Genomic DNA, 22,363 nt, shown 5'->3' on the forward strand with positions numbered 1-22,363 from the left:
GGGTGCAGGGAAGGGGCTCCTTGCAGTCGGTCTCAGGATGGAGCAGGCAGCGTCCTTAAAAACTCTTTCCCCACGTGCACCCATTCGAGGCCCCGGCACCACAGCCTGACGCTGACCCACGGCGGCTCCGGGGTTTATCCGGACCCTGGTTTTTTGTTGCCTATTTATTCTACTGAAGTCACAGAGGCCAATGAGTGTGACAGACACTCCTGGCATCATTACTCCAGCGCCTCACTCTGGGGCCAATTCTGGATGAAATGCTATTAACATATTTCTCTCCCTCTCCCCATTGCCTCCCACACGCTACATAAACCTCATTATGTGGAATATAAATGAACTGCGGGAGTATGAAACTATAACACTGTTCCTGGGTTTTCACCCAAATATCCTTTTTCCAGAATGCAAAGGGAGTGTGTTCTCCGGGAACCAGGCTTATCACTTATTTAGAGCCCCATGCATCCAGCATCAATCTGTAGCCGTTTTTCACAGCTCGGTCTAGAAGGAAATCTGGGGCAGCTGGTGAGGCTGAGATGGGAAAACACACTAAGGCAGTTCACCCAAGACCGAGAGTGGTTTCTCCTCCAGCCCTTTTTCTAGTACAATGTGTTACATGAAGGCAAATTGTTTCAGTACACAGTATACCAGTACAGTGTATGGGCTGAGAGCATAAGCTTTGGGGATAAAAAGGTCAAATTCAGACTTTGCCACTAAGATAGAATAACTTTAGGCAAGTTACATAATTCCTCAGAGTCTCGGGGTTTTGCCAACTAATTGGGTACTGCAGAGAATAAATAAGATAATGTTGATGAAGTGTTCAGCACAGGGATTGGCTCAGAGCAAGCCATTGATATAATAAGAATGCCATTTAGCACGCACAGAATGTGCTGCTGTGCTCTCAACGACCTAATGTTATCCTCCTGATGTTTCCGGAGCATAAAGGGTGTAGACAACGGCTTTATCACAGCATTATCAGGGAAGACTAAGAACCAGGGAGGAGGAGCGAAATGCTCCAAGGATAGAGCAAGGCTAGAATCCAGGGGCTCTCAGTCTGTTTCTAATGCTCTCAACACCTTGCTGTGTGTCATAAGCACAGAGTCTGATACATGACATATATGAATCAAATAGATAGAATAACACACTAGAGAAGGCCTAAATATTAATAGCACAACAATGGGCCCGTGTGGTAATAGAGCTAACTAACTAATTAACCTACTAACTAACTCTTTCCCTATCGGTCCTTTGTTAGAATTTGAAAAAAATATAAATATTATTGATTTCAGAGAGGAAGGAAGAGGGAGAGAAAAATAGAAACATCAATGATGAGAGAATCATTGATCACTGCCTCCTGTGCGCCTATGACCTGGAATCGTGTGACCTCCTGGTTGATGCTCACCCACTGAGCCACACCGGCTGGGCATGCTCTGTGTTTTATATGAATAATTGGGTCAAGCTAGTGGAACAGGTAAATGCTGAGCTTGCTGCATCTCACAACCACATAAAAATTACAACTGAACTACAGAACAGCCATCATTCAGAACTTCCTGAAGTCCTACAACGTAAGGACATACAGAAGAAGCCACATCAAGACAGACAGATGGAGCTGGTCCCACACCCACCTGTGGCAGATCAGAATCGGGATCCCCCCTGAGGAGCGAGGAGCCCCAGTCCCACACCAGGCTCCAAGGCTCCAATGCTGGGAAGAGAAGTCTCCGTAACTTCTGGCTGTGAAAACCAGCAGGGATTGTGACTGAGTGAGATAGAGGCTGCTGGAGTCCCAGGCAGTTTCTCTTAAAGGACTCACACATGGACTTACTGTGTGAGTAAGCATGAAGCTTACTCCAAGCTCCAGCGCTGGGGCAGCAGCTTGTCAGGGACATAGGAGGAGGGACTGAACTGTCTGGTTTCAGGACGAGGACTGGAGTAGTTCTGTCCCAGACGTAAGTGCTGGCAGAGGCCGTTGTTCCTTTGCTGATCCCTCTCCACACCCAGCCTGCACTCGCATTTGGGATCATATCTGAGTCTCCACTAACCAGGCAAAAGCTGTTTGTCCTGCCCTGGTGACTCCCTGAGACCTGATCCCACCCAACTTGCAGGTTCGCCCAACCTGCTTCCGGGGGCCTTTCCTTACAAACAGGCTATGTTGGTTCATGTTGTGAGATTTTCCTAAAACCTCTCAAAGTTTCACAAACCCCAAACAAGCAGCATCTGACCTCAGAATGCCCCATAGGTCTTGGTATGCAGCCCCCAGCCTGACTCTAGCTGCAGCCTCAGTTCACAGCTTATGCTCTCCAGGCACCTGCAAGCCCAGGACAAGTGGCAACCATCTGTAGATAACTTTATGGCTTATACCAAGTGGCCGCGAGCAGGGCACAGGCAGCAACCAACCTTGGCCTGTACCAGCGCCCCCACCTAGAGGCCCCAGAACCAACATAGGGTGGCCAGATTTAGACCACACCAGAGGACCACCTCCACAAATGATACACTCAGAGGGCAGCCACCAGAGCCCTACTGAAGTGAATCCTGCTTCATAGGGTCAGCCCCTACCCAGCTACTCCTCTGCTGTAGTCATGACCAGTCCTCACAAACAATCATCCTGAGCAACCAGCCAAGATCAACCAACCATAAATTACATCAGAAAGGCACTCACACCTACACAAGGGACACATCTGGAACACCTGGCCCAGGTGACCAGGGAGACTGTGCCACTGGGCTCCACAGGACACCTACTACAGGAAGCCTCTCTACCGAGAGCAGGAGATGTAGCAGCTCTACCTAACGCACAGAAACACAGAGAGACAGTCAAAATGAGGAGACACAGAAACATGACCTAAATGAAAGAACGGAACAAAATTCCGGGGGAAAAAACACTAAACAAAATAGAGACAAGCAATCTACCAGATGCAGAGTTCAAAACACAGGTTGTAAGGATGCTCAATGATCTAGAGAGAACTTCAGTAACAAAGAGATAGGAAACATAAAATTAGAGATAGAAAACATAAAAAGAACCAGTCAGAAATGAAAACTACAAGAGCTGAAATGGAGAATACATTAGAGGGGATCAACAATAGATTAGATGAAGCAGAGACAGAATCAGCAATTTGGAAGATAAGGTATCAGAATACTCCAATCAGAATGGCAAAAAGGAAACAATAAAAATGAAGAGGATGGCCCAGATGGTGTGGCTCAGTAGTTGAGCACTGACCCATGCATCAAGAGAGCACAGGTTTGATTCCAAGTCAGGGCACATGCCCGGGTTGCAGCCTTGATCCCTAAAAGGGGGCATGCAAGAGGCAGCCGATCAATGATTCTCTCTCATCACAGATGTTTCTATCTCTCTCTCTCCCTTCCTCTCTCTAAAATCAATAAATGCATATGTAAAAAAAACAGATGAGTATGGCTTAAGGGGCCTCTGGGACAACATCAATTGTACCAACATTTGCATCATAGGGGTCCCAGGAGAAGAGAGAGAGCAAAGAATTGTAAACCTATTTGAATAAATAATGATGAAAATCTTCCCTAGTATGGTGAAGAAAATAGCACAGGAAGTGTAGAGTCCCAAAATAGATGAACCCAAAGTTCCACACCAAGACACATCATAATTAAAATGCCAAAGGTTAAAGACAAAGAGAGAATTTCAAAAACAGCAAGAGAACAGCAGTTAGTTACCTACAAGGGGCTTCCAACTTATCTCTCAACAGAAACTTGCAGGCCAAAAGGGACTGGTACGAAATATTCAAAGTGAAGAGAAGCAATCGCGGTTACTCTGCCCAGCAAAGCGCTCATTTAGAACTGAGGGACAGGCAAAGAGCTACCCAGACACACCACTAAAAGAGCACATCACACCAAAACAGTATTACATGAAATGTTAAAGGGTCTTCTTTAAGAAGAGGAAGGAAAATATTAAAAATATGAATAATAAAATGGCAATAACTATATATCTGTAAACAATTACCTTAAATATAAAGATTAAATGCTCCAATAAAAAAACATAGGGTGGCTGAAGGGATAAGAAAACAAGACCCTTACATATGCTGCCTACAAGAGACCCACTTCAGATTAAAAGACTCACAGACAAAAAGTGAATGAATGTAAAATATATTTCATGCAAATGGAAACACAAGAAAAGCTCAGGGAGCAATACCTATACCAGACAAAACAGACTTTACAACAAAATCTATAAAAAAGGACAAAGAAGGACCAAGCAATTTCTCTTCTGGGTATTATATCCAAAAGAAACCCAAAACATCAATTCAAAAGCATATGCATCCATAAGTTTGTTGGAATGTTATTTAAAACAGCCAAGATATGAAAGCAACCTAAGTGTCCATCAATAGATGAATGTCTAAAGAATAAATGTCTAAAGAATAAATATACAATGGATATAACGCTGCCCTAAAAGAGAATGAAAGCTTACTATGTGCAACAACATGAATGGACCTAGAGTGTATTACGCTGAATGAAATAATTCAGACAGAGAAAGAAAAAAAACCTAATATTTCACTAATATATGGAATCTCAAAAACAAAATAAGTGAGCAAACAAATCAAATGAAATCATAGATACAGAGAACACTTTGATGGCTGCCAGATGGGAGGGGAGTTTGAGGGAATGGGTGAAAAAGGAGAAGGGATTAAAAAGTACAAATTAATAGTTACAAAATAGTCAAAGGGATGTAAATTATAGCAAAGGTAATATAGTAAAAAATATTATAATAACTATGTATTGTGTCAGATGGGTAGATTTATTGGGTGATCTCTCTGTAAGTTATATAAATGCCTAATTACTATACTGTACACCTGAAACTAATATAATATTGTATGTCAACCATACCTGAAAAATAAAGGTTTTTTAAAATAATAAAGTAATATTTTTTTAAAAAGAAAAAAGTAAATGATTTTATTTCATCCTCAGAGCAACATATGAAATAAGTGATATTAACTCAATCTTATAGATAAAGACATGAAGGCTCTGGGAGGTTATACATGTTGTTTCAGACAATAAACTCAATTATAAAGTGCTCATTCCTAAATCGCTCTAGTCAGTTTTCTCTGTCGCCTATGGAGATGGAAGACTGGCGTGTCCACACCAATCAAGACACAAGGCAAGATAAGGGGGGGACTCACAGCAGGATGTGTAATTCCTCCAGCCGGTCACGGCGATCCCCTGTGTCTGGCAGGTGCTGGCGTAGTTCTGCAGCCAGCTGCAGGCCGTCTGCACTGCGCCCCCATCGATGCAGGAGTCAAACAGGCAGTTCTTGTAGAAGAAGGTGGGGTTGACTTTGCTGTGACACTTGGTGAAGCCCGCGTTCTGGTTGGGGATCAGGCTGCACAGCTGCTGCACCTTGGAGAAGCCTTCCACCTTGGCACAGGACGGGCAGCGGTCCCCACAGCCCACCTGGCAGAAGGTGTCCCTCTTCACCCAGCTCTGCCCAAACTCATTGATGCTGGATGCAAGCAGCCCCATGGGCATCTCCAGGTCGTCGTCGGGGTTGCTGTTATAGCGGCCACACAAACCGGAGGTGCCATTCTGCATGGTCCGTGGGACTGTGATTGACAGGAAGGTCTTCCAGTCATACACGACCTTCAGGCCAAAATCTGTCTCCACCACCACGTGGAAGCCAAAGGAAAAGATATTTATCTTCCCTTGACCCAGTTTCAAAGGGAGATACAGCCGTTCATTGTTGACCTGCAAGAGAAAGAGGGTTGAAGTAGAGAAATTCCAGAGACCACCCAGCTCTTCTCCTAGTGATGAGTCTTCAGAGAGGTCATCTAAGAGGGTGATCTGAGCTGGCTGAAGACAAGCTCTGCATTTCATGTTGTTTATGATAGTCAGCTCTGAATAACTATATGCCAACAAGCTGGACAATGTGGATGAAATGGACAAATTCCTAAAAAACTACAATCTTCCAAAACTGAATCAGGCGGAATCAGAAAACCTGAATAGGCCAATGACAACTGATGAGATAGAAGCAGTAATCAAAAAACTCCCAGCCAACGAAAGCCCTGGTCCGGACGGCTTCACAGGGGAGTTTTACCAAACATTCAAATAAGAACTAAAACACCTATACTCCTCAAACTACTTCAGAAATCCAAGAGGAAGAATACTTCCAAGCTCTTTTTATGAGGCAAGAATTATCCTAATTCCACAGATATATAACAACACTGCAGATAAAGACACACAGATAAAGAAACTACAAAGAAAGAGAATTACAGGTCAATATTCCTGATGAATATAGATTCTAAAATCCCCAACAAATTATTAGCAAATTGAATCTAGCAATATATTAAAAAGATCATACACCATGACAACGTGGGATTTATTCCAGGAATGCAAGGCTGGTGCAATATTCACAAATCAATAAATGTGATATAGCACATAAAAAAATTGAAAGACAAAAATCACATGAACATGTAATAGATGCAAAAAAAGTGTTAGACAAAATCTAACACACATTTTTGACAAAAACTCTCAGTGAAGTAGGAATAGAGGGATCAAACATCAACACAATAAAGGCCATATATTTCAAACCTACAACCAATACCACACTCAAAGGGCAAAAACTAAAACCATCTCCCCTAAGAACAGGAACAAGATAGGGATGTCTGCTTGTACCACTCTTATTCAACACTAGAGGCCTGGTGCATGAAATTCGTGCACGGGGGATGGGGGGTTGGGGGTCCATCCAGGACCCCTCGGGAGATGTCGGGCCTAAACCAGCAGTCAGACATCCCTCTCGCAAGCCCAACGCTGCGTGCACCAGTGACCATACTTTTCATACAGGTGAAAGGCATCTTGCTGTTGTATGGGCAGCTACATATGTTTGACCTGATTATAAAATGTGGTACATAACATGATCCTTCTGAGGCAATATTACCATTTTCCCCATCTTATGGGTGGAAAAACTGAAGCAGAGAGAATTAAGTAATTGGCTTCGTCACACAGTTATAAGTGTCAGAATCAGGGCTGACCACAAAATGTGCAAGCCAGAGTCCATGCATGTCATCGCTGCATCATCCTGTTTTTTAAGTGTTAGAGTAGCCTTGCCAGGTTTTAATTTTTAAATCTAAGAGACTATTCCCAATATATAGGGTATGGTCCTCAGGCCTGGATGGCGATCAGAACCATGTGTGGGGTGACCAGCAGGTGGGATAATCACCCCCTCCCACCCGCTGGCACTGGCCTTGGCTGGCAGCCTGGCACCATCTGCTGGCCAGCCCCACCCCCAATTGCTGCTGCTGGTCACCTCCCACTCAGGGGGCACACGATCAACACAGGAGCTGCCCCCTGCATTGAGCATCTGCCCCCTGGTGGTCAGTGCGCGTCACAATGACCTGTCGTTCTGTAGTTCAGTTGATTTGCATATTCAGGTCTTATTATATAGGACTAGAGGCCCAGTGCATGAAATTCGTGCACAGGTGGGGGGGGATCGTCTCAGCCCAGCCTACACCATCTCCAATCCGGGACCCCTCAGACATCCCTCTCACAATCCAGGACCGCTGGCTCCTAACTGCTCACCTCCCTACCTGCCTGATAACCCCTAATTGGCCCCCCTGCCAGCCTGATCACCCCTAACTGCCTCTGCCTGCCAACCTGATCGCTCCTAACTGCCCCCCCTGCCGGCCTGGTTGTCCCCAACTGCCCCCCTGCCAAATTGTTCACCCCCAACTCCCCTCCCTACTGTCCTGGTCACCCCTAACTGTACCCCACCATCATGGTTGCCCCTTACTGCCCCCCCTGCTGGCCTGGTCACCCCCAACAGCCCCCCTCTGCTGGCCTGGTTGCCCCCAACTGCCCCCCCGTGCCAGCCTGGTTGCCCCTCACTGGCCCCCCTGCCAGCCTGGTTGCCCCCAACTGCACCCCCCACTGGCCTGGTTGCCCCCAGCTGCCCCCCCCCCCGCCAGCCTGGTCACCCCTCAATGCCCCTCTTGCTTGCCTGGTCACACCTCACTGCCCCCACTCTGCTGGCCTGGTTGCCCCAACTGCCCCCCCTGCCAGCCTGGTTGCCTCCAACTGCCCCCTCCCAGCTGGCCTGATAGCCCCCAACTGTCCCACCCTGCTGGCTTAGTTGCCCCTCATCACCCCCCCTGTCGGCCTGGTCACCCCCAACTGCACCCCCTGCCAACCTGGTTGCCCCTCATTGCCCCCCTCTGCCTGCCTGGTTGCCCCTCACTGCCCCCACTGCCAGCCTGGTTGCCCCATGCAGACTGCTTGTTCAGTTGTTTGGTCGTCCCTCACTAGCCCCAATGCTGGCCTTGTTGTCCCACTCAGCCTGTTTGGTCACCCGTTTGGTTGTTTCGGGTGTGATGGCCCCTGGATCTTTATATATGTAGATAGTACTGGAAGTCTTAGCCACAGAGATCAGAGAAGGGAAAACCTAAAAGGCATCCAAATTGGAAAGGAGGAAGTAAAACTATCACTATTTGTAAGTGACATGATATTGTACATAACAAACCCTAGACTCCACCAAAAAACTACTAGATTTAATAAATGAATTAGGCAATGTAGCAGGATACAAAATTAAAATCCAGAAATTGGTTGCATTTTTATACACCAATAATAAATTCTCAGAAAGAGAAACTAAACAAACAATCCCATTTACCATTGGAACAAAAAAATTAAGATACTTAGGAATAAACTTAAGCAAGGAGGTAAAAATATCTATTCAGAAATTTACAGGACATTGAAAAAAGAGACCGAGGGAGATATAAAACAAATGGAAGAATATACCATGTTCATGGATTGGTAGAATTAATATTATTCAAATGTCCATATTACCCAAAGCAATCTATAGATTTAATGCAATCCCTATAAAATGCCAACAGCATATTTCACAGAACTAGAAGAAATACTCCAAAAACATATGAAAACAAAAAAAAAAGACTCAGAATAGCCACAGCAATCTTAAGAAAGAAGAATAAAGTTAGAGGGATCACAATACCAGATATCAAGTTATACTACAAAGCCACTGTAATCAAAACAGCCTGATACTGGCACAAGAACTGGGACATAAATCAATGGAACAGAACAGAGACCCCAGAAATTGACCCAAGCCATTACACTCAGCTAATATTTGACAAAGTAGGCAAGAGCATGCAATGAAGTCAAGACAGTCTTTTCAATAAATGATACTGAGAAAATTGAACAGATACATGAAAAAAATGAAGCTAGACCAGCAACTTACACCATACACAAGAATAAACTCAAAATGGATAAAGACTTAAATGTAAATCATGAAACCATAAAAATCCTAGAATAAACTATAAGCAACAAAATCTCAGACATCTCACATAGCAGTATCTTCACCTAGGGCAAAGGAGACAAAGGCAAAAATAAACAAATGGGACTACATCAAACTAAAAAGCTTCTGCACAGCAAAAGAAACCATCAACAAAACCACAAGAAAGCCCACTGCATGGAAGAACATATTTGCCAATGATACATTTGATAAAGGATTAATATCCAGAATATATAAGGAACTCATACAATTTAACAAAAGGTAGACAAACAATCCAATTGAAAAATGGGAAAAGGACCTAAATAGACCCTTCTCCAAAGTGGACATATAGACAGCCAAGAGACATATGCAAAATGCTCAAAGTCACTAATCATCAGAGAGGTGCAAATTAAAATGACAATAAAGTATCACCTCACAACCTGTCAGAATGGCTACCATCAACAAATCAACGTACAACAAGTGCTGGTAAGGAGAAAAAAGAACCCTAGTCACTGCTGGTGGGCATGTAGACTGGTGCAGCCACTATGGAGTCTCCTCAAAAAATTAAAAATGGAACTCCCATTTGAGCCAGCAATCCTTCTGGCTTCTAGGAATACATCCTAAGAAACCAGAAACACCAATCAGGAAGAATGCATGCACCCCTATGTTCATAGCAGCACAATTTACAATAGCTAAGATCTGGAAACAACCCAAGTGCCCATCAGTAGATGAGTGGATAAAAAGCTGTGGTACATTTACACCATGAAATACTGTGCAGCAGTGATAAAAGGATCTCTTACCCTTTCAGACAGCATGGAGGGACCTGGAGAATATCATGCTAAGTGAAATAAGCCAGTCAGAGAAAGACAAGTATCACATTATCTCACTCATATGTGAAATATAAAGAACAAAATAAACTGATGAACAAAACAGATTCTGAGACACAGAAGCATGGAACAGATTGACAAATCTCAGAGGGAAGGCAGAGGTGGAAAGAGATTAACCAAATAACTTAAATGCATATATGTGTATCCCATGGACACAGAATACATGCACCTCCATATTCACTGCAGAGTTATTTACAATAGCCAAGGTATGGAAGCAACCCAAGTGCCCATCAATAGACAAGTGGATAAAAAAGTAGTGGCACAGACATAATGAACTATTGCTTGCCGGTAAGAAGTAATAAAACCTTAGCATGTGCAGCAGCATGGATGTGCCTAGAGGGTATTATAGTAAGTGAAATAAGTCAGAGAATGGCAATACCAAATGAACTTACTTGTCTGTGGAATCTAAAGAACAAAAAAAAAGGAACAAACTAACACATACAGAGAATGGGCTGGTAGTTGCCAGAGGAGAGGGCTGGGGCTGGGCGACAGGTGAGGGGTTGAGGAGTAGAGACTGGTAGTTACAGAACAGTCACAGAGTGTAAAGTTCAGTGCAGGGACAGTCAGTCACGGAGTGATAACTCTGTGTGGTGCCAGGAGGGTACAGGAAGTATCGGGGGATATTTGTGAAGTATTTCTAACCAGTATGTTGTACACCTGAACCAACATAAAATAATATAGAGAGTAAACTACAATTGAAAAATAACATTAAGAGTAAAAATAAATTTATAAAAAATTATAAATCGAAGGGTAGCGATACATCAAATGAGGAGAAAAGGTCAAGTCACTTGGGCAAAATGACTAACATGTTTAACACATATGATGACAATGGGTTAGAGGGAAGTTCTGTACTCAGCTTAACCTGTCCAGACAGCTGCTGGAAACTTTATGTGGCTAAAAGCAAAGAATCCAATATATTTCAATGGCCCCAGAGGCAATTTAGCCTCCCAGATTGCTGTAAATGTGACCAGCAGCAACGTGGCAGTCAGAGGAACCCTGGAAGAAAGGCCTTTTCTGTCACCTCACTCACTCACTCGACAAATGTTGTCATTCCATTTAACATAAAGATTCATTAGGTGTGCTTCCTGTGCTCAAGAAGCCCACAGTTAGCCGAAACCGGTTTGGCTCAGTGGATAGAGCGTCGGCCTGCGGACTGAAAGGTCCCAGGTTCGATTCCGGTCAAGGGCATGTACCTTGGTTGTGGGCACATCCCCAGTAGGAGGTGTGCAGGAGGCAGCTGATCGATGTTTCTCTCTCATCAATGTTTCTAACTCTCTATCTCTCTCCCTTCCTCTCTGTAAAAAATCAATAAAATATATTAAAAAAAAAAAAGAAGCCCACAGTTAGAACTGAGTGAGCTAGAGATGAACATCACAAAAAATACAGTATGGTTAAAGCAATAACGGAGACGGTAACCAGCTGTTAGGAGAAACACAGAGAAGAAGAATGAGGGTGATGGAGAAAGTCGAACATCCTAAACCAGTCCCTCCAAAACGCTCAGCCAGAGGCTGTGGGCTGGCTTGTTTGTGTCCAAGTGATGCCCAGAGCAAGGCCTTGGCTGAGGTGGGGCCTACCTCTCCTCTGATGTCCTAGGTGGGCCCAGGAGTGTACGGAACTCCTCAGGTCCTGCTGCTCCTCCCTTCATGGTCCAGGGAATGAAAAGGTGGGGAGGACAGAAGGAGGAAACCAAGGCCTCATGAGCAGGCCCGTGGGAGAGCCCTGAGGCCTCCGAATGCTTGCAAGACTCTTGAGCTCCCCAATCCCATGAGAGCCAAGAGGGGACGGGGTGAGGGGGTCAGAGGCCAGAGCAGACAAGCATCATTCTGGTCCTGAAAGAGGGAAGGAGGTGGGTCAGACAGTAGGACCACGTTAGGTGCCCAATCTGTGCTGAGCACGTGTTCTCCTTGCCAGACAGAGTGACTGCCCAAGGCACCCAGTGGAGCCGCGAGCATTTGAATCGAGGTCTGAGCTCTGTCCAGCACTCGGCCACAGCATGAAAGGTGCTCCCTCTGGGGCTGGTGCCTCATTCGGTAGCTGCGACCTGGGAAGATCATTTTCCTCTCTGAGGCTCAGCCTCCTTTATCTGTAAGATAAAGAGACAGACCATCTCCAGCCCCAACCACGCTAACATCCTCTCTGGGCTTTTCCTTGGATTCTGAACCAGCCTAGTGCAGCCACAGCCGGGCTTACTGACCAAGGACCCTTGTCCTCCTGTCCCCACGACCCCCGTCCTGGGCTCTGGCCTGTGACTACTCACCAGCACAGTGTGCTTGTAGGCCCTGTGAATCACTATGCTGTAGCCAAACACGGTCACATCCACCTGCTTGACCCACAAGGCCAGTGATGGGTCCCGGTCCTCATTCTTGGCCGTGACAACAAACTTGGGGACTGACTCTGCGCTCGGCCTGCTTCCCGTGGTGCACAGGATGAGTGGGCAGCTGGTCTGGAAGTCAAAAGCGTAGCCGTCGAAGGTCAGGTAGTGGCCGTAGCCTGAGACGATGCAGGAGGCATCAGTGCGGGGCTGGCAGTAGTGCAGGCCGCCCTCCTCCATGCAGTACTCATCATCCTTGCAGGGGACGGTCTCGCAGTGGACGCTGTTGTCCGTGCCGTTGCAGTAGCAGAAGATCTGGCAGTCCAGGTCCACCCAGAAGGTCTGGTTTGTGGCAAGTTGGTGCCCCTCAAAGTTGCAGCCACACTCGCTCCGGGCAACACACTGGGTGCCTTGCAGGGCATAGCCCTCGTCGCACTGACACCCCTCTGAGCAGCTGTCTACACAGATGGGGCCCAGGGCCAGTGTTTCGCAGGTCTCTGTACAGGTCATGCATTCCTCAAAGTGGCTGTTCTCCGGACAGTCCAGAGCTGCAGGTGGTCAAGGAGAAGACAGGATTGAGAAGGGGACAGAGGTCACAGAGTGTGGGTGCACTCATCAGCATGCATGCGTGTACGTGTATGCACATGTGTGTGTGATCATGTGTATGTGAGCACACTCATGCATGACAGCATGTCTGCACATGAGTGTGTGCATGTGCACATGCATGTGTGAGTGTATATATGTGCACACACGTGAGCATGTGTATGTGACTACGTGCATGCATGTACATGGGAACATGTGCACATGTGAGCATATGCATATGTGTATGTGTGTACACGAGCATGTGCATATGTGGGTGTGAGCACATGCATGTGTACATGTGAGTGTATGTGCACATGTGTGAGCATGTGCATGTGTGTATGTGAGTGCAAACATGTGAGTATGTGCACGTGTGAGCACATGTGTGTGCATGTGTGTTAGCATGTGCATGTGTGTGAGTATTCATGTGTGTGTACATGCATATGAGTGTGTGCATATGTGTATGTGAGTATGTGTGTGTATGTGAGCATGTGCATATGTGAGTGTGTGCATGCATGGGTGTGAGTGTGTGCATTTGTGTATGTGAGCATGTGTGTGTGAGAGCATGTGCATCTGTGTATGGGTGTGTACGTGAACAGGTGAGCAAGCATGTACACATGTGCATGTGTGCATGTATGTGTGTACTATGTGTGTTCTGTTATTTGACAGCACAGTGAGTTTGATAAAAGCCATAACATCCTCATCTGAGGTCATCAAAGGCTCACCCATGTGCTCCTTCAGGGCACTTAGCTCTCTGTGAGCCTGTGTTGGGCTCCTGCTACATCCCAGCCACTGTCCTAGGCACTTTAGTGCAACTTTTTCCAATAACCAAGAGGACAAGGCAAGTCTCATCATCCTGCCTTATACATGAGGAAACAGAAGTTCTGTGACTTAGTTTAATCTGCCAGTAAGTCCTGGGGGGAGATCCAAACCCAGACCTCCGGGCGCCGACTCCTGACTCACAGACGCTGGACAGAACAGGTGCTGTGGACGTTGCCCCTGAGCTTCAGCTTCTGCTTTTATCAAATAAGGACACTGATCACCTAGCTCAGTTGTTCTGAGGATCAATAAGCGGATATAATAGGTCCACAGTAGAGTCTCAAGACCCTTTCCCTTCTTTGCACTTCCTTTGACTATGGATAGACTTTGTGACGGTATTTTTATTCTACAAATTGTTTTCTTCTTTGCCTTTCATCTCTCTTATCTGCTGCCTTCTGGCTTCTTTCACCTCCTCCCCACCCTCTGCATGTGGTCACCTCCTCCCCATCCTCTGCATGTGGTCACCTCCTCCCCACCCTCTGCATGTGGTCACCTCCTCCCCACCCTCTGCATGTGGTCACCTCCTCCCCACCCTCTGCATGTGGTCACCTCCTCCCCACCCTCTGCATGTGGTCACCTCCTCCCCACCTTCTGCATGTGGTCACCTCCTCCCCACCCTCTGCATGTGGTCACCTCCTCCCCACCTTCTGCATGTGGTCACCTCCACCTTCCTTGCTTACACTCTTCCCCACCTAGACAGCCCCTGGACAGCCTTCCCAAAGCTGAATCCTACCCATTCTCCACGTTTTATCTCAACCTGCACTTCTGCTTAGAAGCATCTGTAATAGATCAAGTCTCTGAGTCACAGAACTCAGCACATCCTATATAACAAAGAGGTAATATGCAAATTGACCATCACACCCTCACACAAGATGGCCACCCCCATGTGGGCAGAAGATGGCTGGCAGGGGAGGGCAGTTGTGGGCAATCGGGCCAGCAGGGGAGGGCAAGTAGGGGTGACCAGGTCTGCAGGGGAGGGCAGTTGGGGGGGACCAGGCCTGCAGGGGAGGGCAAGTAGGGGTGTCCAGGCCTGCAGGGGAGGTCAGTTTGGGGGGACCAGGCCTGCAGGGGAGGGCAGTTGGGGTGACCAGGCTGGCAGGGGAGCAGTTAGGGGAAATCAGGCAGGCAGGCAGGCGAGCGGTTGGGAGCCAGCAGTCTCAGATTATGAGAGGGATGTCCGACTGCCGGTTTAGGCTCAATTGGACATCCGGCAGTCAGACATCCCTCAAGGGGTCCCAGATTGGATAGGGTGCAGGCTGGGCTGAGGGACACCTACCTTCCCCCCCCCCCCCAGTGCACAAATTTCATGCACTGGACCTCTAGTCTATAATAACAAAAGGGTAATATGCGAATTAGACTGGACGTCATTCTGGACATCCTTCCTGACGAAGCTGGGGCCAGAGGGTAGCCAACCTGCGTCCTGGGTGCCTGCAGGCATCTGGAGGAGGGAAGCAGCCCTAGTCCCAGGTGCCTGCAGGTGGCTGGAGGAGGGAAGCCTGGGTCCCGGTTGCCAGATGGAAGCCGGTACCGGCAACCGGGGAAAGGAAAGCCTACTCTTGCACGAATTTTCATGCATCAGGCCTCTAGTAAATAATACGGCACACGGTACTCATCATGAAGTTTCAGGTAACCTTCCCATTCTCTGTATTATTTTAGTTTGTTAAAATTTGACTTGGGCAGAGACAAATCCAGGAGCACAGAAGAAATCTACCTACAGTCTGTGTACTCTAACGACCTGTGAAAGTCCCCACTGCCTCCTGGGAGAGTAAGATCTTGCCTTTGAAATTTTTTTTGAGCTCTTATGCACACGATTACTCCTTCATAGTGTCTCAGAACCCAGGGACATGAAGGGGAATACTGAGAATTAACTTGATGGCAATGAGAGCTCTGTCCACAGTACCAGCTCAGCAGCCCCACACTAAGTGCTGACAGAATCATCTTCTTTCCTGGGCTGAAGGCCTCCTCCACCCCCGACCACACCTCCACCCAGTGGAGGAGCTGACGTCTGGCTCAGCACTGATTAAATATGTCTGTAGGAGGGATCTTCACATTTGTCTCTAACTTAGGAATGTTATAACACTGACTACAGGTTTATGGTGACAGAAAATCACATAACATCTATATGGCTCACGTTTCATGACTTACCTTGTTGTCTGGATCTGTCTGAAAGCCCAGGACAAACCGACGTAAGTAATAAACATCCCCTGGCCCTGAAATGCCTCTGGGAGTTGTTTCAACAAGAGGGCTGGTCAAAGTATCTAAGCACCGAGCAGGGGTTGTCTCTCTAAATCCAAGGGAGACCTAACCCCCATTCTGTAAGACCCCGCCAGGTGAACCCCTCAGTACCCAGGGATGCGTTTCATCAAGGGCGCACATTCCAGTTCTCCCGACCAGACCCATGTCCCCCAGGTCTGGACAAGACATCCTAGAGGACATCTCTCATTTGAATCATGGCCTTTCGCCCCAAGAAGCCAGGCTTCTGTCCAACGTCTCTCTCTATAAGAGGTGCTTCCCAGAGCTTCCTCCAGCGCTGCAGGCCCAGCTAGGGGTGGTGAGTAGCCATCACGTCCGGGAAAAGAGGACCCCTCACCCTCTGGCTGCACTCACTTCACACACAGTGCCACCAGGCTGTCCCGCCAGCACCCACAGCCCAGGAGCACTCCCTCTGGGTGGGAGCTCCCATTTAACGGACGGCACAGACATAGCCTGGCAGCAAGGTGCCCTTGGCCTGGGGCAGATCAGCAAGTCCATGCCGTGCGGACTGGAGCAAGAACAGAGAGTGTCTTAGATAAACTGGAGACAGCACAGAGGAGTAGGAGAAAGTGGGTTAAAAGGAAGGCTTTGGGGGCATATTAGAAGGTTCGACTAGATGTGCTGGTCAGTGGAAACCTTGGAACCCTTCTCCCTGTGGGTGGCTTTATGGAAAGAGCACGCGGCCCGAATTCCAGCTTCAGGACTCACAGCATCTGCTACCAACTCCTCCCAAGTGCGGTAAGGCGCACCAGGTTTACATCGCCCTTTCCTGAGGCCCCAGCCACCAAGCACTCCCTGTGCACCTCCAACTTCCAAAGCTCAGAAACCAGAGGTTTAAATAGAGGTGCATGTGTGCATATGTGTGTGTGCTTGCATGTGTGTGCGTGTGTGCCCGCGTGTGTGTTAGTTCTTAGTTCTAAGATACCTCTGTTGAAAGGCTTGGAGATAAAGCAAGAATACTCCAATAGCAATGGGTCAGCTTCACCCAGATCTTGTTTTCTAATACATTCCCCACCAAAAGGAGCCGGGTGTCTTGCACTAATGCCAGATTCTAGTCTAGGACTGGGGAGGTTAAGAGATGAGTGTGGAATATTTTTTATGCACAAAGTAAGGAAATGAATGAAGCATGCCCCAAGGACATCGGCGACAACATGAAGGGGCTCCCACAGGCTGAGACTGGAACAGCTTTAACAGTAAAGTTATTGATAGATTTAATATAAGATATGAATTATTAAGAGAATCAGAGATCTGTGTATCTATATTGATAAGAGAGACAGATGCCTGAGACAAGAAGACGGATGGATGGATGAAGGGCAGACAAAGAGAAGGAGAGAGGGATGGAGCTGGAAACCATCCATTAGTAACCATGGCTACCGGCTGACACACACTGAAACATGAAGGGTGCGATGACATGCAGGATACTTGCATGGTCTTCAAGTGTCTCTTCACAGATTGCTCATGATTTGCAAGAGAAAAGACATAATGACCACAGAGTAGAGACATTTGACAACACCAGGGTATCCATCAGCTGATCACCCACGAGAGGAATAGAGTGTGCCCCTGGTGGAGGTGATGCTGGGAGACAACGCACACACTCGCTGCAGGAGTCTGCGTGGGGATCACGGCAGAATGTCATCATGAGAAAATACCAAGCCCAGCTGGGGGCCATTCCACTTTTAAAAGAGGGAGGCTGTGTTCTTTAAAAGTGACAGTGTCAGGAAAGGCAAATAAAGCCAAGGAATCGTCCAGCTGGACGGAAACGAAAGGGACAGGAAAACTAAACGCGATGTCAGTCCCGGACTGGTCTGCACGGAGGGGATAAAAAAGCTTAAAGAACATGACTGCGCCACTTTTAAAAAGGAAACGTGGATGTTAAATTATGACATCAATTTTAACTTCCCTAACTGTGATTCTGTAAATGAGGGTCATTATTGTAAGGGAATAACACTAAATTATTTAGGACAAAAGGGCATGATGAGCTCATTCTATGAAGCCAGCATCACCCTAATACCAAAACCAGGTAAAGACAACACAATGAAAGAGAATTACAGGCCAATATCCCTCATGAACATAGATGCCAAAATCCTCAACAAAATCTTAGCAAATTGGATCCAGCAGTACATCAGAAAGATCATACACCATGACCAAGTAGGATTTATCCCAGGGATGCAAGGATGGTACAATATCCGCAAATCAATAAACGTGATACATCACATAAACAAATTGAAAGAAAAAAACCACATAGTCATATCAATTGATGTAGAAAAAGCGTTTGACAAAATTCAACACCCATTTTTGATAAAAACTCTCAGCAAGGTGGGAGTAGAAGGATCATACCTCAACATAAAAAAAGCCATATATGACAGGCCCACAGCCAACATCATACTCAATGGACAAAAACTAACACCATTTCCCCTAAGTACAGGAACAAGACAGGGATGCCCACTCTCACCACTCCTGTTCAACATAGTACTGGAAGTATTAGCCATCGCAATTAGGCAAGAAGAAGAAATAAAAGGCATCCAAATTGGAAAAGAGGAAGTAAAACTGTCCTTATTTGCAGATGACATGATATTATACATACAAAACCCTAGAGACTCCATCAAAAAACTAGTAGACTTAATACACGAATTTGGCAATGTAGCAAGATACAAAATTAACCCCAAGAAATCTGAGGCATTTCTATACACCAATAGTGAACTTTCAGAAAGAGAGATTATAAAAACTATCCCATTTACCATCGCGCCAAAAAAATTAAGCTACCTAGGAATAAACTTAACTAAAGAGGTAAAAGACCTCTACTCAGAAAACTACAGGACATTGAAAAAAGAGATAGAGGAAGACATGAACAGATGGAAGAACATACCATGTTCGTGGATTGGTAGAATCAACATCATTAAAATGTCCATACTACCCAAAGCAATCCATAAATTCAACGCACTTCCCATTAAAATACCAATGGCATACTTCACAGATCTAGAACGAACTCTCCAAAAATTCATCTGGAATAAAAAAAAGACCCCGAATAGCTGCAGCAATCCTGAGAAAGAACAAAGTAGGTGGGATCTCAATACCAGATATCAAGCTGTATTACAAAGCCATTGTTCTCAAAACTGCCTGGTACTGGCACAAGAGCAGACATATAGATCAATGGAATAGAATAGAAAGCCCAGAAATCGACCCGAACCAATATTTGACAAAGGAGGCAAGAACATACAATGGAGTCAAGATAGTCTCTTCAATAAATGGTGCTGGGAAAATTGGACAGATATATGCAAGAAAATGAAAGCAGACCACCAACTTACACCATACACAAAAATAAACTCAAAATGGATAAAGGACTTAAATAAGTACGACAGGAAACCATAAAAATTCTAGAAGAATCCAAAGGCAACAAAATGTCAGACATATGCCGAAGCAATTTCTTCACTGATACAACTCCTAGGGCACTTGAAACTAAAGAGAAAATGAACAAATGGGACTACATCAAAACAAAAAGCTTCTGCACAGCAAAAGAAACCATCAACAAAACAACAAGAAAACCCACTGCGTGGGAAAACATATTTGCCAATGTCATATCTGATAAGGGCCTAATCTCCAAAATTTATAGGGAACTCATACAACTTAACAAAAGGAAGATAAACAATCCAATCAAAAAATGGGCAAAGGACCTAAATAGACACCTTTCAAAAGAGGACATTCAGAAAGCCAAGAGACATATGAAAACATGCTCAAAGTCACTAATTATCCAAGAGATGCAAATCAAAACAACAATGAGGTACCATCTCACACCTGTCAGACTGGCTATCATCAACAAATCAACAAACGACAAGTGCTGGAGAGGATATGGAGAAAAAGGAACACTCGTGCATTGCTGGTGGGAATGCAGACTGGTGCAGCCACTGTGGAAGACAATATGGAGTTTCCTCAAAAAACTAAAAATGGAACTCCCATTTGACCCTGTGATCCCTCTTCTAGGAATATATCCCAAGAGACCAGAAACACCAATCAGAAAGGATATATGCACCCCTATGCTCATAGCAGCACAACTCACCATAGCTAAGATCTGGAAACAGCCTAAGTGCCCATCAGTAGATGAATGGATTAGAAAACAGTGGTACATCTACACAATGGAATACTATGCTGCTGTAAAAAAGAAGGAACTCTTACCATTTGCAACGGTATGGATGGAACTGGAGAGCATTATGCTAAGTGAAATAAGCCAGTCAATGAAGGAAAAATACCACATGATCTCACTCATTCATGGATAATAAAGACCATTATAAACTTATGAACAATAATAGATACAGAAGCAGAGCTGCCTCAAACAGACTGTCAAACTGCAGCAGGAAGGCCGGGGAGGGTTGGGGGGCAGGAGGGAGGGGGGTAAGAGATCAACCAAAGGACTTGTATGCATGCATATAAGCATAACCAATGGACATAAGACACTGGCGGGTAGGGGAGGCCAGGGGATTGTCAAGGGCGGGGGGAAAAAAAAGGACACATATGTAATACCCTTTATAATACTTTAAGCAATAAAATAAATAAAATAAAATAAAATAAAATTAAAATTAAAAAAAGGGCATGATGCATGCAACTTATTTTCAAGTGGAGAGAGAGAGTAAGAGAGAATGAAAAGCAAATGGGGCAAAATACTAACACTAGGTTAGTCTGGTTTAAGGTATATACATATCCTTGCAACTTTTCTGTAATTGAGGTTATTTCAAAATAAAATATTTAAAAATAAACAAGCCTAGGTAGGAAGAAATAAAACGGACAGAAATAAAGAAACGTAGAGGATGGTTCTGGTTCAGGGCCCAGCTTTTTGGTGAGAAAGGGGTGGGTGCTCCAGGCTGGGGTTCCCCTCCCAGGCACCCCCCCTATTTTCCATGTGACTCCTCCCAGTGGCTCCCGCAGAACCAAGAGTGTCAGATATCAGGTGATCCCAGTAATTGTTCTAACAGACCATTCCTGCCACGGCCTGCAGGAGAAGGGTCAGAGACCCTGGGGACCAGCAAGGTGAGATTCTCCAAGAAGCCACTGCCAAGTGTGCCCCAGGGAACAGCGCGATCTCTACTCCGAAAAAGCACCCCGACTGGCCACCTGCTATGGCAACAACTGGACCTTCTTTGACAAGAGAGAAGGCACCATGCGAACCATCACAAAGCGCCCACGTCCTCCGCCATGATGTGTGCTCTGCCAGATAAAACCGCCAGCCAAAAGGTGGCTAATTGTGCCCTGGCCGGTTTGGCTCAATGGATAGAGCGTCCGCCTGCAGACCAAAGGGTCTCGGGTTCGATTCCAATCAAGGGCACGTACCTCAGTTGCAGGCTCCTCCCCGGCCCAGGCCCTGGTTGGGGTCCGTGCAGGAGGCAACCAATTAATGCCGCCAATATTTCCCTCTCTCGTCCACTCTCTGAAAATCTGTTGGTGAATGGCTCGCAGTGAAGAGCTCGAACCGTTGGTTGGTTTCCGACTCGGGAAAGTGCTCAGGAATCAGGTGGGCCTGGAGCTCCCTCAGCAGGAAGGAGCCCGGGAGAGCCCCGCGCCCCCCCGCCCCCGCCCCCCGCCCCCGCCCCGCGCCCCCCGCCCGCGCCCCGCGCCCCCGCCCCGCGCCCCCGCCCCGCGCCCACTTACGGCAGAAGTCGTAGGTGCGCCAGGGCCCCACCTCCACGTCGGCGTTCTTGCAGGCGCCGGCGTAGCGGGCCACGGCGTCGCAGAGCTCGGACAGGTTGCCGCCGCTCTGGCAGAGGCGGAAGAGGCAGGTGCGGTAGTAGGCGGTGGCGTTGACCACGCCGTGGCACTCCAGGAACGAGCTGTTGGACGGGTCGTTGATGACGCCGCAGCGCGCGCGGCTGCGGTAGAGCTTGAGCAGCTCCGAGTCGTTGCCGCAGGCCTTGAGCAGGTCCCCGCACTCGCCGTTGCAGATCTCCTCGAAGGTGGTCCAGCTCTCCAGGAACACGGCCAGGTTGTCCGTGCACTTGCCGTTGGGGAGGCAGAACTCGTCGCTGGCGTTGGCGTTGAAGAAGCCGCACAGGCCGCCGGTGCAGTTGAAGTAGACGGTGGACAGGCGCACGTACAGCAGCCCCGAGGCCCAGTACTGCACGCTCACCACGCCCTTGGACTCCACCGTCGTGCTGTTCTGGGTCCGGTGAACCTCCAGCTTCCCCGAGAGGTGGAAGAACGGCAGTTCCACCTCCTGGCCGTTCACCTGCAAGAGCAGGCCCCGCGGTCAGTGCCGGCAGTGCCGGCGCAGGGGCCAGAGGCCGGGCGGGACCAGCCGGCCCTGCAGGAGCCGCA

The 22,363-nt window shown here is 47.0% G+C and overlaps 1 protein-coding gene across 2 annotated transcripts in view; it reads right to left on the minus strand.

Moving 5' to 3' along the window:
• Window positions 1–22,363, minus strand: part of LOC118678267 (tubulin-specific chaperone cofactor E-like protein) — a 199,848-nt gene that overhangs the window by 61,721 nt on the left and 115,764 nt on the right. For both annotated transcript variants that reach the window (XM_036353716.1, XM_036353715.1), the window contains 3 exons: window positions 21,701–22,274; window positions 12,359–12,960; window positions 5,124–5,685 (listed from right to left, as the gene is read on the minus strand). In XM_036353716.1, the coding sequence (XP_036209609.1) occupies window positions 5,124–5,685; window positions 12,359–12,960; window positions 21,701–22,274 (1,738 nt within the window). The remainder of the gene's footprint in view (window positions 1–5,123; window positions 5,686–12,358; window positions 12,961–21,700; window positions 22,275–22,363) is intronic.

Source organism: Myotis myotis, unplaced genomic scaffold (genome assembly GCF_014108235.1).
Source record: "Myotis myotis isolate mMyoMyo1 unplaced genomic scaffold, mMyoMyo1.p scaffold_m19_p_20, whole genome shotgun sequence".
NCBI classification, from domain to species: domain Eukaryota; kingdom Metazoa; phylum Chordata; class Mammalia; order Chiroptera; family Vespertilionidae; genus Myotis; species Myotis myotis.